General features: G+C 35.9%; 1 protein-coding gene across 8 annotated transcripts in view; it reads left to right on the top strand.

The window, feature by feature from the left end:
• The window catches only part of EPS8 (epidermal growth factor receptor pathway substrate 8), a 194,339-nt gene that overhangs the window by 122,255 nt on the left and 54,098 nt on the right, over positions 1-17,986 (top strand). For 5 of the 8 annotated variants that reach the window (XM_057556572.1, XM_057556576.1, XM_057556578.1 and 2 more), the window contains 6 exons: positions 3,067-3,140; positions 5,063-5,136; positions 12,989-13,039; positions 14,412-14,479; positions 15,483-15,644; positions 17,703-17,852. In XM_057556572.1, the coding sequence (XP_057412555.1) occupies positions 3,082-3,140; positions 5,063-5,136; positions 12,989-13,039; positions 14,412-14,479; positions 15,483-15,644; positions 17,703-17,852 (564 nt within the window). In that variant the 5' untranslated portion in view covers positions 3,067-3,081. Of the gene's footprint in view, positions 1-984; positions 1,058-3,066; positions 3,141-5,062; positions 5,137-12,988; positions 13,040-14,411; positions 14,480-15,482; positions 15,645-17,702; positions 17,853-17,986 lie in introns of all 8 variants that reach the window. The other 3 variants (XM_057556579.1, XM_007196025.2, XM_057556577.1) reach the window with 2 other exon arrangements.

Consider the following 17,986-nt stretch of genomic DNA (forward strand, 5'->3'; position numbering starts at 1 on the left):
TAAATTGAAGGAAAATAAACAACAATAATAAAAACAGAAACGATAATATAGTATAAATGTAATTTTATGGATGCAATACTTACCTATGTTAGAGGTTAATATTTCTTTGTTCCTTAATTTGGAAATTTGCTTCTAAGCTGTGAATAAATAAGGACAAGACTTCAGGAAAGGTTGAATTAAAGAGTGTTTTGGGTTTTCCTGGTGGTACAGTGGTTAAGAATCTGCCTGCCAATGCAGGGGACATGGGTTCGAGCCCTGGTCCGGGAAGATCCCACACGCCATGGAGCAGCTAAGCCCGTGCCACAACTACTGAAGCCTGCATGCCACAACTACTGAAGTCCGCGCTCCTAGAGCCCGTGCTCCGCAACAAGAGAAGCCACTGCAGTGAGAAGCCCGCGCGCCACAACGAAGAGTAACCCCTGCTCGCCACAACTAGAGAAAGCCCGCACGCAGCAACGAAGACCCAACACAGCCAAAAATAAATAAAATTAAAAAATAATAATAAATTAAAAAAAAAAACTTGAGTGTTTTGAGGACCTTTATAAATCCTATCCATTCTTTAAGGACTAGGTCAAGTGCCAGCCCTTCAAAAAATTATGGCAGTTGCCTTGCTTTTCCTATCTCAGAACCTCTAGTAGGTTTAAAATAGAGCCTCATACATTGAGACTTATTTACTCTGTGTTTCATATGGATTGGTTTTGTATCCTTAAGAATACAATAAACTCTTTGAAGAGTAGGACGTGGACTCTCCTTCTTTCTTTATTTGAATTAATATTTAATTCAAATATTAAATATTTTGTACTATTCATACTGCTTAAGAAACAGCAGTCATCAAACAAAACTCTCTGCCCTTATGGAGCTTAAAGTCTAGTGAAGAATCAGGAATTAATTTAAACAAATGAGAAATTACAACTGTGGTAAATACTTTGAAAAATTGTCTGTAGTGCTGAGAGTATCTGATAGTGGGCTTTTGTCTATTCACAGAGGTCAGTAAATGCTTCCCTGAGGACACGGTGATTGAATTGAAATGTGAAGAATGAGAAAGAATTAACTGGAAGTTACTAGGTCTTGAATATTCTTTATGCAGGCTTTCTGTGCCCTCTCAATCTGAATTAAGTTCCCATATTATATACCCCCCCAAGTGACCCTGAATTTTCCCTTTGTGATAGTAACAACAATTTAAAATTTTATAATTATTCACTAAATGTATGTTTTTCCCACTAGACTATTGGCCCAAAGCTAGGACTATGTCTCTTTTGATCACCTTGGTAGTGCCAGGATCCATCATAGTACCTGACAAATAACTCACACAGTAGTTGTTAATATTTCTACTCTTTGCCTTTGTCTTATAATAAAGCTGGGATATGTCCTACCTACCTCTCAGTTATTGAAAAGCCAGTAATGTAAAGTATACAAAAGTCAGAAAAGTAAGACAAGATCCAAAATAGTTTAGTGCCACAGAAAGCAGGAAGGGCCACATGTTCAGGGGTGAATAGAAATAATTCAGGTGTAGCTGTACTGTCTAGGAGGGAAAAAAAAGGCCATTGCATTTGGCAGTAAGGAAGTTTTACTTATTTGCATTTATCTTGTTTGAAGGAAATTTGTTCAATTTGTGAAACAGATTAAAAATGCTTTCTGAAGATAAATATCTGGTGTTAATTTAAAAAGTTGTTTTCTTGTGAAAAGTAAAAAGATTGTGTAAATGAATACTGTCTTGAAAAAAAAGGTGTATCCAAGTGTATATATAGGATGTTGTCAAATGTGCTTTGAAAGACGGAAATAAGAAAATGGAAGGGAGGGAGGGAGGAAGGAAGGAAGGAAAGAAGGAAGGAAGGAAAACTAGATACAGGAAAAAAGACAAGGAAATTGACAGGACTGTTAAATGGTTATTTTTATTTATTTTAACATCTTTATTGGAGTATAATTGCTTTACAATGGTGTGTTAGTTTCTGCTTTATAACATAGTAAATCAGCTATACATTTACATATATCCCCATATCTCCTCCCTCTTGCGTCTCCCTCCCACCCTCCCTATCCCACCCCTCTAGGTGGTCACAAAGCACCGAGCTGATCTCCCTGTGCTATGTGGCTGCTTCCCACTAGCTATCTATTTTACATTTGGTAGTGTATATATGTCCATGCCACTCTCTCACTTTGTCCCAGCTTACCCTTCCCCCTCCCCATGTCCTCAAGTCCATTCTCTACGTCTGCGTCTTTATTCCTGTCCTGCCCCTAGGTTCTTCAGAACCTTTTTTTTTAGATTGCATATATATGTGTTAGCATACGGTATTTGTTTTTCTCTTTCTGATGTCACTCTATATGACAGACTCTAGGTCCATCCACCTCACTACAAATAACTCAATTTCGTTTCTTTTTATGGCTGAGTAATATTCCATTGTATATATGTGCCACATTTTCTTTATCCATTCATCTGTCGATGGACACTTAGGTTGCTTCCATGTCCTGGCTATTGTAAATAGAGCTGCAGTGAACATTGTGGTACATGACTCTTTTTGAATTATGGTTTTCTTAGGGTATATGCCCAGTAGTGGGATTGCTGGGTCGTATGGTAGTTCTATTTTTAGTTCTTTAAGGAACCTCTAATGGTTATCTTTAAATGATAGGGCTCTGGGTGATATTTTTCCCCTCTGTACTTTTTTGTATTTTGTGCTTTTCCATATTTCTCAAGTTTTTAAATTTCATGAGCTTATATTACTTTCATAATGAAGCATTAAACAAAGTAACATTTCATAAAACTGACAATGATGAGGTTGAGTGGAATATAGAATTATGTTTATGTAGTTAGAGGGTTCAGAACTATATTTAAAATTTTTCTTTTCTCACTTATATCTGCTTACAATTTTAGTATATTAATGTTAAATGCCAATTTGATCTTTGTTTATATGTCCATCTGTACTTCTGGAGCCTGAGCGCTTTGAGGGTGGATATCTTTATATTTCTAGCGTCATCCTGGAAGTGACACATATTTTGTTGAATGAAAAACTTTAAAACTGAGATGTCTCAACCTTTTTACTGCTTTCAATCCATGTACCTTTCTTTTTTCAGAACATTAAAGTCACGATGAATGGTCATATTTCTAATCATCCCAGTGGTTTTGGAATGTATCCATCTCAAATGAAGTAAGTTGGAAATTTTATATTTAATTTCTTGGTTTTTTAAATTTGATTTGGTGTTTTTAATTGTTTTGTATTTTCAATGAAAAGATCTCTTTCATTTCTTTATATAGTTCATTCCTCAATATATAATTTCTTTCTAACACTAAGATATGTTATTGTTAAAAGTTTACTGTGTCTCATAAGAAAAAGATGGTTAAGTAATATCAACCCCAATGATAGTGATCTAATAGAAGACATTTTGTTCTGGTATTTTATGTATTATTGCTTTCCATAGTTGCATACATACTCTACTTCATAGCTTTCACTTTCTCTGGAGCATTCTTTTTTCGTTATTCATAAAATATTTGCATTTGAGGAAAGTTAAATGTCATCTAGTCCAGTCTCTCAAGACATTTACCATTGTGTAAAACAAAAAAAGACAAGTCCCTATGGCTTTAGATATAATTTGAAATCACCGCCCTGACTTAAGTGGCCATTGCCTTATATATGTGGTTAATATTGTTGTTATTTTATATTGGCCATCATGGTATAGAGTTCCTTATTTTTCACAGCCACGTTATTCACATTTTTCAGAACCAGGTTGTTCACACTGCTTCACCTTTCTCTTTACAAAGATGATTGCAAATCCCTTTGGTGTTGGTCAGTAAGAGACACCAGGGGAGTATGTCAAGTGCTATCTTCATCTTGTCCATCAATTTATTCAAGCCAGAAAGTTTCGCCACACCCTCAATTTTTTCCTTTTTCTTATAACAAATATCCATTTAATCATGAATTTATTATAATTTCTTCTATCAAGGAACTCTTGATTCTATCCCTAACTATTCTTTCTCTTCTAACTTTATTTGTGGCCTTTGTCTCCTACCTGAATTTTTGCAGCACCTTTCCGTCTGGTTACCTTGCCATTAATTCCTGGATTATCTTTCTTAAAAAGTTGTTTGGATCATGTTACTTCCCTGTATAAAGATATTTACTCCATCTAGAGAATAGAAATTTAATCCTTAAGCCCTCTATTTGCCTTCCCTATTTCTCGAGTCATTCATTTCTTGCAAGCACATCCCACTAGATGCTTTTCCCCTCGGGCGTCATGCTAGTTCTTGAGCCAGATCGACATGCTTTTTCCTCACTTAATTCTCCACCTGCCTCTAGAGCTGCTTTCCATTCTTTTAGATTCTGCTTAAATGCCAGTGAAGCCTTCTTAGGCACCCTTATAAAAATTTAGTCCTTATTTGATGTTATATCTCTTAGTTCTGTTGTAACCATTTTACTTGTTTTATTTTTATTTATTTATTTTTCTTTTTTTTTAACTTTTTTTTTTACTTGTTTTATTAACAATACCCTCCCCCAACCTCGCCTTACCCCTCATTCTTCTAGATTTTAGGGCTTAATAAATGTTTACTGAATAAATTTTAAAAATTCAAATAATATGTTTACTTCACATAACAGCAACAGTAAGCTAGAAGTACCCGGTAAAGCTGGTCAAATTTAACGATAACGTGTTATTTTCATTAACTGCATTTTAAGTATTTGTGAAAATAGTGTCTGTTTCGTTACAGTTTAAATGATTGAGAACTTTCTATGATTGGATCACTGCTCACAACTCAATTTAGTATGGCAAATTTAAATTCTTCTAAGGCAGCTTCAACCTTGTTGAATCTCCTTGGCTGTGGTTCTGACTTGATATTTGAGAGAAGGTTGCAATTTGTACCAGCCTCCATCCATGGTGGGTCAGGATCCTATAGCCTACTTCTTGACCGCATCAGTATCTGGCTCTTTTTTACAGAGCCGGTTGTATAAACTCTATATGTTCTATAAAAACACATGGTGATTGCGGTCCACTGGAATTTTTATTTGTAGTTTTGACATTTTATTGCTTACTTTGGACTCTAACTCAGCACGATGACCTGTTTTTTGTTTTTTTTTTACAGTGGCTACGGATCATCACCCACCTTTTCCATGGACAGAGAACACAGTTCAAGAACAAGTGCAAAGGCTCTCTATGGTATGTTTGTGTATTTAATGGGGTATAATTCTATCTCTAACTACTTAATTTTTATGAATGACTTGCTCAAAGCCATAGCTTGAACCCATGCCTTGTTTATATTATTGGGAATGAAGTAGCGATTGATACGTAAGGATTATTTTAAAAATAATTTTTACAGAAGCTACCAAAGCCGTAATCTCTGCTGGCTGTCATACAATTTAGAACTACAGACGAAATGTATTCAGTACTTTCTAAGGAGTCTTCTAGCATGGTACCAGTACCTTAGGTGGATTTTCCCATCTAATTATGTATGGTATGTTTGTTTAGGTAGTATTACAGTATGACCAACAGCCCTTATATAATTTCTTTCAGATCCTTCTCTAACTTCCATTGTCCTCCCTCTATTGTCTCGCTTATAAATACTGTTGTTTTTTTTTAAACTTCAAATATAAAATAGAAGTCAATACTACAAAGAAGTTAAGGACTCCTGAAATATACCACATATGTTTAGGAAGGCATTTGCTTTCACAGGGTCTGCATGGCCTTTTATTATTATGCAACCATAAAGGATGAGACTAGTATTGTGGTTAAGAGCAAAGACACCGGAGCCAGACGTCCTGGGTGCAAATCCAGTTACTAGCTGAGCAAATTACTTTACCTGTCTGTCCCTCATTTTGCTTGTGTGTATAATGGAGATATCTTGTAGGGTTGACAGGAGAATTTAATGAGTTAGTACATGTAAAATGCTTTGAACAGTGCCTGGCAAGCAAAAAACACTGTATATATTTGCTATTATTGTTATTATCTACTATAGGAACCAATAGCATTTTCTAAATTTGAAATTCTTTTCTTTTTACGTCACCTAGAGCTACAATATCTTGGCTGTGTAAGAATGACTCATTCTAAGGTTTTGTGATTCTTTCTCTGCCTATATATCCAGTGACTAGACTTTAGGACTCAAATTATACACTCATAAAATGGATTTTATACTGTACATAGATAACATTTTCTTGTGGCCTTGTCAATCTGATTAGCGTTGGTTTCAGTTCTCTTGAGTACGATATTGTGACATTCTTACCATGGCCTAGTCATTATGAACTGTATATCTAGAGAATATATTCAACAAATACTTATTTTGTGATTAGTATGTGCCCAGCACAGGGCCGGTAACATATGGTCCTTGACCTTAAGGGACTTGCACTCTACAGAATGACTTGAAGAAACTGAAAAGGGAAAATTTTTTTTTTTGTTTTTGCAAAGATAATCAATTCCTTCAGTCTTTCATTTCTAGACAGAAAGTTATTAACGTGTTTCTGTGTGCTTGGCCATGATCTTCACAGTCTCTGTTTCCATGTCCTTTGATTCATTTCAAAGATGAATAGGAGATGGTCATTGCTTGTGCACTGTCTTGGTGAGGTAGACTCGTTCATGTATTGTTATAATAAAGTGCTGGATAAGCTTGGATGGCAATGTGTATGAGGTGCAGATGGAGGAGGTGGGCAGGGTCAGCTCTTCTATGTGAGCAGGGCAGGTAGGCAGGAGGGATTTCATACAGAGATTAAACTCTGAACTTCTCCAGGCATTTGTGGGGCTGGAGGGTGCTGTAAACAGCTGTATGAACCCTTTTTAAACTAGACTATAAGCTCTGTGAAGGTGGGCCACATTTGCCTTGTTTACTTCAGGATTCCCTAAGCTTAGCACAGTGGCTAATGTATAACTTATGCTCCGTAAATACCTGTAGAATGAATACAATGCATCAATGAGTTGCAAACAGTTAAGTGTTAACTGGACGGTTCAAGGTGGTGCACCGGGAAATAAGATGGGAAAAATAAACACGGACAACACTGGGAAAAATCACACTAAGGCATATGGACATTGTTTACAAGGAATGGCCATTGAAGTGTTTTAACTGGGGGAATAATAGGTCATATCTGTCTTGGATCACTCTGGTAGCAGTTGAGCATGGATTTGATGAGCGTGGATGGAAGTAGGTGAATCAGAGACCTAAATAATGTAGGTAAGTCAGATATCTAAATAATAGCTGGAAGATTTTTGTTAAGGAGAAAAAGTATTAATCATCTCACAAATACCATAGATCCAAAAGTCTATTTTCAGAAAGCTAAGAAAGGAATAAGGAATAAAAAGTAGTACTCACCTACAAATGTTAATGTTTATTTTGTGTTGGGAGCAATTTCATAAAATCATAGCTCCAATGATTGAATCTTTAGCTTTTAAGCAGTAAATTTTTATTTCTCCCCTTTTACGTATAAAGCAAGCTGAGGCTCCTTTTTAAGGTGAGGTAATTTGTCAAAGTCACAAAACTTTAAAAATCTTGATGGCGAGAAAATATAACAGTTTATCTTGTGTAGTGTGAGGCCAATGAACAGCATATTGGTAAAACAGAGGACATAAATAGAGGGATGGAAAGGGGCAAATGCAAGAGACATTTATACGGACGAGAGAATACTCAGCAGTGTATTAGGCTTAGAAGTCAGAGGGTTTTAAGTCCCTTGAAGTTGCAGGTAATGTTTCAGTCCTCCTTGTAGCTAATACTCACCTCTCCCTCCCAGCTCTCTGTCCACAAACACACACACACAGTATGCCTTCTCTCCGACGGGCTCCCAGTAAATGCCTATGGAATGAATGGTCCGATGCATGAATGACAGAGCAGAAACATGTCCAGGTTTTGAACAAACCTTTGCAATGAACAAATTCTATTTGAAGTTTTAACTATATTTAGTTAACATTGGGAGTGTTTAACCTCCCAATCTGCATAGTTTTAACTTTCTTTTTGTACCTAGAAAGTTGGTAAAGGAGAGATTTGTAATGTCATTTACTGTGTCACAATGTATGCATTTTCTTGAAGATTTCTCCTTTCACAATGATTAAACCAGTTGAATAAATCCTTCAAGAATTCATTTGTTTTCATGACTGGTACATGGACTTCTCTGGGATATGAAGGTATTATTTAGTGCACTGCAACATGAGTTTCACGGTAATGACCGCTGTTTTTTATACACTGACCACAGGCTAGTTACTGTATCAGGAGTTTCATGCAGCTTGGTCTTTTTTATGAGAACACTTTTCAGTCTGACACCATAATGTGCCGTCCAGATTGCTTCAGGATGACTCTGAGAGAGGCACGGGTTTGGGAGGCCAAACGATCTGTGGCTGAATCGTGGCACTTTCTACCAAAGGGCTGCCGTTTTGAGCTAATGGTTTAACCTATTGGTCCCAGTTTCCTCAACTACAAAATAGAAACGATAATAATATTGTGGTAAGTTTATATGAAAAAATAGAAGCAATGAGCCTATCATGGCAGTGAGGAAGGGCATAGGAGAGTCACTTTTTGTCCTGGGCCCTCAGATTCATCAAGGCTCTCAAATTTAATATTTTACTGTTACCTCCAAATGATGTCATACATCTAATCACAGTGATACTTTGACAGGATCAAGGGGTTAATCTTCATCGTATGTTTTTAAGCTTACATTCCAGATATCACTAGAAATTTTTTTTTTATAAATCCTGTAAATGCAAACTACACAATTATGACAATAAGTTAGCTTCTTTTAGATATGTGTTAATTGATTCAAGGAAAATGGTTAAAATGTGCTGCAGTTTTAATAACCTTATACTGTCCTTTCTTTATTATTGTACAAGAAATTTCAAAGCCAGCATGTCAGAGGCTCTGCGTCACTAAAGTCCCTGACAACATAAATAGGAAATACGTATTAATTTCTCTCTCCTACGGTTTCTTTCTTTTCTTATCCCATGACAGTAACATTTCATTTGGCTGCTGTTAATCAGGGAGTTGAAAATGTGATACATTTTTTTCCAGCTAGCCTGCTTGTCAATGTCTTTAAGCTTTAACATTGCTTTTAAGGGAAATGCTTTTAAAAAGTATTAAAAATTCCCTTCTGTTGGGGCCGTGGCTCCTGTAACCTCTTGTCCACGACTCAGAGGGTCAGTGGTGTGCACACGAGCTTGTGTACTGCCATGTGCTCTGAGGCTGCATTCCTTACCTTTACACCAAATCATTCAGGATCTTTTCCCTTTGGAGTATTTGAGGCTGTTTGTTCCATGTGTCTGGGTCCCAAGCAGCTTTAATAACCCCATATGAACTTTTCCCTGTTGGTAGCATGCCTACTTCTAGCATTGCTTCTGATATGTGTGGGCTGAGAAACTAATAGGAAATCTTGTGAGTAGTGTACATAGGTTCTGAGTGGGGAATTGAGAGTCCTCCCCCTTATGCATTAAAATGCGCAAATTTTAATATTAGACATTGTGACATCTCTGTGTGCCACTCAGAGGGCTTATTTTATTTAAGTGTGGATTCTTTGCTGTGTGCTGAACAGCTGAACTTCCTAGAAAAATAACTTTCCTTTAAATTAGATATTGCTGGATTTGGAATATGACCATTTACCATAAATAATCAGCTGTTTAAAGTCATCCTGTCTCCAGAAAAATGTAATTTTCACAGAATTATCATTTAGTAATACTTTATTGTCATGACCAACATTTATAGTATTGTTGGGAGGCCAGGTAGTAAAAGGCAGTTTCATTTTACCTTAAGTTTGAACGTTTTTGTGATGTTAGCAAGTAGGAAAATATATGTTTTTTCCCTGCTTTTCTTTGTTCTTCTCAGGGAGGTACTGGTAAGAAGTGAGCATAAGTAATCCATAAACTATACAGTTCATTCTGTATGATTGAATTGACTGTAAACTTTCCTGTATTTTTACATAGTGCTTGACTCAACTTTCTCAGAGCAGTATTCCTGAATATACCACTTTTTTTAAAATTTAATTAATTAATTAATTTATTTATTTTTGGCTGTGTTGGGTCTTCGTTTCTGTGTGAGGGCTTTCTCTAGTTGTGGCAAGCGGGGGCCACTCTTCATCGCAGTGCGCGGGCCCCTCACTATTGCGGCCTCTCTTGTTGCGGAGCACAGGCTCCAGACGCGCAGGCTCAGTAGTTGTGGCTCACGGGCCCAGTTGCTCTGCGGTATGTGGGATCTTCCCAGAGCAGGGCTCGAACCCGTGTCCCCTGCATTGGCAGGCAGATTCTCAACCACTGCGCCACCAGGGAAGCTCACCACTTTTCTTAATAGATATCTACCCCACGTATTTTTCTTTTTGTACTTATCTTTCTTTTTCTTTCTGTTTCTCTCTGTCTCCTGATCTTGGTTTGGAACTAGGCTCTCTGTTTACTTGTCCTAACTGAAGCTCAGGCCAGCTCTTATACATTCAGGTGGCACTGAAGGGTTAAAACCCACTTCTCTTATCTCCATCCTCATTATTTACAAGGTGTGATTTACTTGGAAAAAATAAATATTCTAAGAAAAAACGTTTTGAAATTCTTAAGAAGTAAAAGGCCCTTGATTATATACTATCAGGAGGTTGGGCGATGGTAGAGTCAAAATTCTGCTTCATAGAGTATGTCAGTGCCTGTGACTCAAAAAGACAGTTTGGCAATTTTTCCACCTTAGCTGAAAGTTTTAAAGCTTCTCTTCTCCTCGGGGATAAGCTATTTTAATGACTTGTTGGACTGGCCAATACAATTAATTCTTAAATAATGTAGTTTTGTAAAAATGACCTTGATTTTAAAAAGTTATCATGTTCAGATTCTGATTTGTCAATCTGTGATTATTGTTGCCTAGATAATGAGAGCTTATAATTTTTACTCAGTGCTTCTTACTGATTCCCACTAAGCCACCTCTCTTCTATGGAAATTATACACTAAAATAGTGAGAAAGGAATTCTCCTCTACCGTGGTTGAAAGTTTTATAAGCGTAAAGTAATATGAACTGTAGCCCATTGTTTTATTTAGGGAGAGGACTACTTGGCAGCTGCTTTTATGTTACATTTTTTTCTTTTTAATAATCAAGTCCTTACTTTCGAAGCAACACTTTGTTTTCAGAGAAAGAGAAAATAACAATTTTCTGAATGTTAGCTGTTTCAAATCTTGCTCTCTTATGCATAAACAGCAATATAGGCAAACGAGAATTAAGGTTAAATGCTGAGACCTGCATATTATTATAGTTGTCATTGTACTCATTGAAGAGTTAGATGAAACCTAATTTTTTAAAATTAAGACTCTGTTGGGATCAGTTTTAGGTTGACAGCAAAACTGAGGAGAAGGTACAGAGATTTCCCATATGCCTACACAGCCTAGCCTCCTCCGCTATCACCAGCCCCCCAGAGTGGTACATCTGGTACAACTGATGAACCTACCGTGATATATCATAATCATCCAAAGCTCATTGAAACCTAGGGTTAAGTTCCTGATCCGGAAGTAGAATATCAGTTTTCGCAGCAGCATATCAACTCAAGAATGCTAAAATGATGTGTAAAGGATTTTCGTCTTTGGTGACTGAATTCTTCCATCTTTTTGGGTTTGTATATTGTGGTCCATGGGATAAAAGCTATTAGGAAAAACAGTGAAACACAATCAGTGGTACTATAACCAAGTAAAATTTGTTCCTGGCTCTAATTGATTCAGAGAGAGAGACTATTTGACCGTGATTTACGCTCTTAATTTGGAAAGAAAAAAATTTCAACTTGAGATAAGATGTGGTAGATGAGTTGCCACTTGCACAGATTTGGGGACAGTACCTTCCAACCTTGGCTGCACATTAGAATTGCCTGGAGAGCTTTTCCAAATCCTGGGGCCCAGATTACATCCTGGACCAATTACATTAGAATCCTGGGGGGGCGTGGGGGGCGTGGGGAGCGCAGTATTTTTTTTTGAAGTTCATTCTAATGTGCAGCCAAGGTTGAGAACCATTGTTAGAGAAAGTGGTGAACGTGAGGAGAGACTTTATCTTGAGTATCATGGAGACTTTATTTAGGCTTTTCACACTGTTTTAAGGCTTTGGGTGAGATTTTTCAGGCTTAGGAGCATAATTCCTATTTACAGCTGTACTTGAGAATACATATGATTTTCATAAAAAATAAATGTACTATAATTGCTTTTTAGGAGCCTTCTTTCAAAATTTCCTATTAAAATGTTAATAGTAACTTTTTTTTATTCGTTGACTTAAATCACTGAAACTACTAGTTTATTTATAAATCCATTTTATGGCACTTATACATTTTTAGGATTTTTAAAAGGTAATTTCTTGTAACACATACATCTTATTTATTGTGTAACATGAGAGAGAAAGAGCTTAGGAATTCCCAAAATGGATCCTTGATTTGGAAAATTAGAAATGGTACCATATTTTTTAGGCAATCAGAGTAATCAGTTAACATCATGCTGTTTATGAATACTATCAAATAGTGTTTTTCTATTTTTGTAAAGTACATTTCTGTGGGATTGAGAAACTATGTGTTAGGAAATTTGGGGGAACAAAGTCTTGCTATCTCATAATGAGAATATTTAATTACAAAACATAATATTTTTGACCTTCAACCGTGTTTGCCAGTCACTTATCTGAAAGACTCAGAAAAGCATTTGAACATCCTGGGGTTGCCATATCAAAATTGGAGACCATGGCAACCACTGCTATTTCTTTTAGTGTCCTTAGATCAGACCAGAGGAAACAGAACTACCCTCATGTTCTGGGTTGGCCACGGAGAACTGTGTTAGAATACGATGAATCAGGGATTCTGAAATATTGATTATTTCTAAAAGTGCTTTTCTCAGATATGTCCCTGAGTTATACATTGTATTTTAAAAGTTATAATGGTTTTCCCAAGAAAAATTATCCATTTGTTAATATCTCACGTTGATTAATCCTCGGCTAATAATCAGAAAAATTATGGTGGTTCACTTTTTAAAATATGTAAATTAAGGTTTATGTTTTGTCATAACAGAATAGAAAATTTTAGGTGAAACCAGATGTTTCTTTTTGGTCACATTGTTTTGGTAGGACCAGATGGATTATACTTCTTCAGATCGTCATCCAAACAGAAAAAGAAAGGTAGCAGATACTGAATTTTGTAGTGTGTCTGTTTTTATTAAGTAACTTCAATGCTGCAAAAGCAAAAATAGAATATATTGGAATAATATCATAGTGATATAACATAAGGCATATTTATATTTTCATATAAGCATTAAGATAAATGTAAATGAAAAGTCATTACTTTTATCAAAGTTTAAAAAAATTCTATGTGTTAACATTCTTAGTCTGTATATGTGCTTTATATTTTTGTACTTGCTCTGCTTTTATGTTCAGCAGAACTTTTCAACTTCTGTTTTAGGAAAATCTAAAAGTTTCTATACTACCTGAAAGAAACAGGTTTATATTTGGGGAAAAAAGTGGTTATCAGGAAAACTAAGGTGTGTGTGTGAGACAGAGAGAGAAAGAGATAGAGACAGAGAGACAGATAGAGAATTTTAGTACTGTAGGAGTCTTGAAGTTTGATCTTATTTAACCCTTGTATTTTACAATAAGGGTGCTGAGATCCAGAGTTTTGCCAAATTCAATCTCCTACATAGTGACAGAGCCAGAGTGAGAATCAAAACTCTTCTGGTTCCCACTTAGAGTTCTTTTTCACCATAACATGCTGCTTTGGAAAAAATAGGGCAACCGCAAATTTACAAATAATCAAGTTGCTTGATTAGAAAGCAGCAAATACAAAATATTGCCTTCACATATTTTATTTTGGTTTTGCAGCATTTTACAAAAGAAAAACAAAGGCTGCCTTTTGCTTTTTAAATAGTTGGTGCAGAAACTTTCTACCTAACTTTCTTATTTTTTCTAACAGCTTATATCTACATTTCTGAGTATCACATTTATGTGTTCTGTAGATGTGTGAAAATTGTTAAAGTCTAATGGCAGTGAGTATGATTGACTCTCCTTTAACACTCTCCGTGGTGTGGATGTGGTGAAACATGTTCCTTGCAGTGTTCATTATTTTAATAATGTAGTCTAACTCATATAATACAGCATCTGTGACAGTATTTGCAGTTCCATTTTGTTCTCAGTGCATTAAAAGATGAAATTTACAAGCCAGTTTTTATCTTTTTGCCAAAGAAGAGGTCCCTGATTAATAAAATCTTTACACAAAATAACTTTTTCTTACAACATTAATAATCTTGTTAACCTTTGGGATTCTGAACATTTATGTTGGGTCAAATTGTTCTTGCATATAATGTAAGCTTTCTCATGACTTTTTCATTTAATGTGAATGATGAGTATTTTCAGATACACCACACAGTGGTGATTTACACTACTGTACTACTGTACTTATATATGAGATAGACTAGTTTTAGAGATGGCCACGATACACTGATATATGAACATCAGCCTATTCATGGGTAAATAATGGCTTTTTAAACTTCTTTTCCAGAACAAAGGAAGAATTATGCACGGGATAGTGTCAGCAGCGTGTCAGATATATCCCAATACCATGTTGAAGTAAGATGCTTTGATGTTTGCTAACTTTAAAATGAAGCTTGAGGGACATAAAAATTGGTAGTATAATCAGAGTTATGTTTTATTTCATTTCTATGATGTTGTAAATTGTGTTGACCTTTTTTCTTTCAGATTTTTATAAAGCAGATGTTAAATATAAAAGTATCTTGTTAATCTGTTTTCATAGAGAATAAATTAAAATGATAACTACTCATTTATCATTGTCAGCCTTATTTTGGTTAAAAACAGGACCAAGCCTTCTATTTTGTATTATGGAATCTTCTTGAAATAAGCCTTGACAGTTTCAGTGGATGGTTTAGTTTTACTTTTAGTTTTGTCTAAAGTCATTACTAGTTCTGTTTAAGCAATGGTTTCTTTTTTTTAGTTTTTCCTCTATTGCTGTCTTTTCAGATATTTGCTCTTAATTGGAATCTACTTGGGTGGACATTTGCTTATTATAATGGAAAATATTTAAGCAGGGAGTAATTTTTAAACTGCTCTTATTTCCAAGTTTCTACCGCCTCAAGCATGCTTAATTACATTTAAACAGTTTTGTTTCAGTAGAGTGAAAAGTTTTGACAGTTGTTACAGACTAGAATTGCTGTTGCTGCTGTCAATTACCAACGTCTGTAGTTTTCAAGCTGCCTTGTAGATTGCCTTCTATTGTTCAGCATTTAAATAACCAAAATGGAATAAAATGGATTAAATAAAGAGAATGTTATTTAATCTGTTTAGAGTTTGTTTTTGTCACGTTTATGTAGTTCCACAAGGCTCAGTATTAAACAGATTTAGATATTTTATGATTCAAGGCATCATTTCCTCTATTCAGCAAAAACCTGTTTGACCTTATTATCCCTATAAGGTAACCATGAAGTTCTAGAGTACTTTGTATTTGTCTCTCCCCTCTCTACTAGCTGACTTCAGTTAGTTTAACTTTGCTATTTTTTTGGAAAATGTTTACTAAGAGACTGTGTGTATTATGTTTTTTCTTTTTGCCAATCGTAAGCACTTGACTACCTTTGTTCTGGATCGGAAAGATGCTATGATAACTGTTGATGATGGAATAAGGAAGCTGAAATTGCTTGATGCCAAGGGCAAAATATGGACTCAAGATATGATTCTTCAAGTGGACGAGAGGGCTGTGAGCCTGATTGATTTAGAATCAAAGGCAAGTTGGAAATATTTATACTATTTTATTTTCAAGAAAGTCCACAAATATTTATGTTTACAATTAGGTCAGGTTGTTTGAAAATGGGTAAAAATTTAGTAACATAAAATATTCTTGTCAGTTATTTTGAAGAAAAAATGTCATACTTTATGTACTTTATGCATGCGAAATCATGTTTTTAAACTAGAGATAGAGGGATACAGTGTTTTTTTAACCATGTATGATGAGATGGAAGAAGTGAGGAAAAAATGCATAGTGCTAAAATAAGGCCCCTGGGGACTTCCCTGGTGGTGCAGTGGTTAAGAATCCACCTGCCAATGCAGGGGACACAGGTTCAATCCCTGGCCTGGAAAGATCCCGCAGACTGCAGAGCAACTAAGCCCCGTGCGCCACAACTACTGAGCCTGCGCTCTAGGGCCCGCATGCCACAACTACTGAAGCCCGTGCGTCTAGAGCCTGTGCTCCGCAACAATAGAGGCCACCGCAATGAGAAGCCCGCACACCGCAACGAAGAGTAGCCCCCGCTCACCGCAACTAGAGAAAGCCGGTGCGCAGCAGTGAGGACCCAATGCAGCCAAAAATAAATTAATTAAAATAAATAAATTAAAAACAAAGAAACAATTGCGCTGATACCAAAAAAATAAACAAATAATATAAATAAAGTAAAATAAGGCCCCTGTAGGGCACTATTCTTTATGACACATATTAATTACATGCTAGGCCAAACCATATCCCAGTGATATGGTTTGAACCGCAGTGAGTGAATTGGGATAAAAAGGTTTGTGTGTATGTACGTTAACTTCCACCAGGCCAACACTGGGCACCTTTCTTTTACACAGCTACTCGGATAAGATGCTGGAGCTCTTAAAAAAGGCCTTTTCTGAGCTCCATCATCTAATAGGCGTTTGAGTTGCTAAGATAAAGACAACAACTCTTTGTTGTCTGTTAGGAGTCAGGGTAAAATTGGCCCTTTCTTTCATTCATTCATTGAATTCTGTGAGAGAATAGCAACTGAGAGCTTCTCTGATCCTCATAGTTTCAAGTAATTGTAGAGGAGGGGTATTATTTAATTTACTTTTGCAAAGAAAGAAAAGTTATTATCTCTCTAGTATGGCTCAGAAATTTCATTCTAATTTAATGGAACCTGCATTTTTTTGTTTCACCTTTTCGGGGTCCCAGGGAGTCAGGACTTAGAATAAATTTATGGTGTGATGTCTATGTGCTGTCTGTAATAAAAGTTATTGTTATTTTTTATGTTCTAGTTATCAGGGATATTGTATTTTGTTTACTTAAAAAAACCCCACAATTTCTCCCGTCAATTCCATCATGACACCACTCGCTATTTGTGTAAGGCCATTAGTGTTAGGATAAGCACCTTAAATATATCTCATTAAATAATATTCACTTTCACAAGACCAAATATCTTAATCATTTTGAAGAATGTATTTTTTAGTAAGATTCTTCTGACCATGCTGTTTGACATTTTTGACTGGAAAAACTTACATAGTGAATTTTTTCATCTGAGAGATTCACTGAAATAAAAAGTGTGCAAATGATGTGTTATTCTCAGCCTAACATTTGTGATCGCTGAAGGTAGAAACTAAGAGTATGACTGTACACTGTTCAAGTAAAACAAACAAACAAACAAAAAAACCTGAAACTACATAGCCACAGGGAAAAGAATACCAGGTAATATGGTGAATAATTTTGGAAAGAGGCCTCAGTTTACCTATTCTGCTCTTAAAGGCATCATCTCTACCCCATAATCTTAGGAAATCAGTAATGCTAATTTCAGTATTTCTTCTGTTTATTAAGAACACAACTACATTCCTTTGTTAAATATTTCCATTTTTGTTGCTCTTTCTCCCATCCGCCAGGCTTGTATCTTTGCTGCCTACTTGTACCTACTCGTCCTCCAAATTTACCGTGTTTACTAGCATCCATTGTCAATGTGATTTGGATACTTTAAAAATTATTGGTACGATGCCTAGAGCTCTTTGTGGGATAGATTTTATATAGCTAATGAAAAATAAGGCAAGTTATATTTTTACTTTGTAGAATGAACTGGAGAATTTTCCTTTGAACACAATCCAGCACTGCCAAGCTGTGATGCACTTGTGTAACTATGATTCAATTCTTGCCCTTGTGTGCAAAGAGTCAACTCAGAACAAGCCTGATCTTCATCTTTTCCAGTGTGATGAGATTAAGGTAAAAGAATGGTGACTTTTCTTTCCCTTTAAGCACATGTTCCAGCAGCTTTTGATTATCTACTTCAGTCACATGGCTAGTAGGTACTAGATTTTTAGTTTCTTAGGATTTTGTAAGGAAAACAAATGCCTCAG

This window comes from Balaenoptera acutorostrata, chromosome 11 (genome assembly GCF_949987535.1).
Source record: "Balaenoptera acutorostrata chromosome 11, mBalAcu1.1, whole genome shotgun sequence".
Taxonomy (NCBI): Eukaryota; Metazoa; Chordata; class Mammalia; order Artiodactyla; family Balaenopteridae; genus Balaenoptera; species Balaenoptera acutorostrata.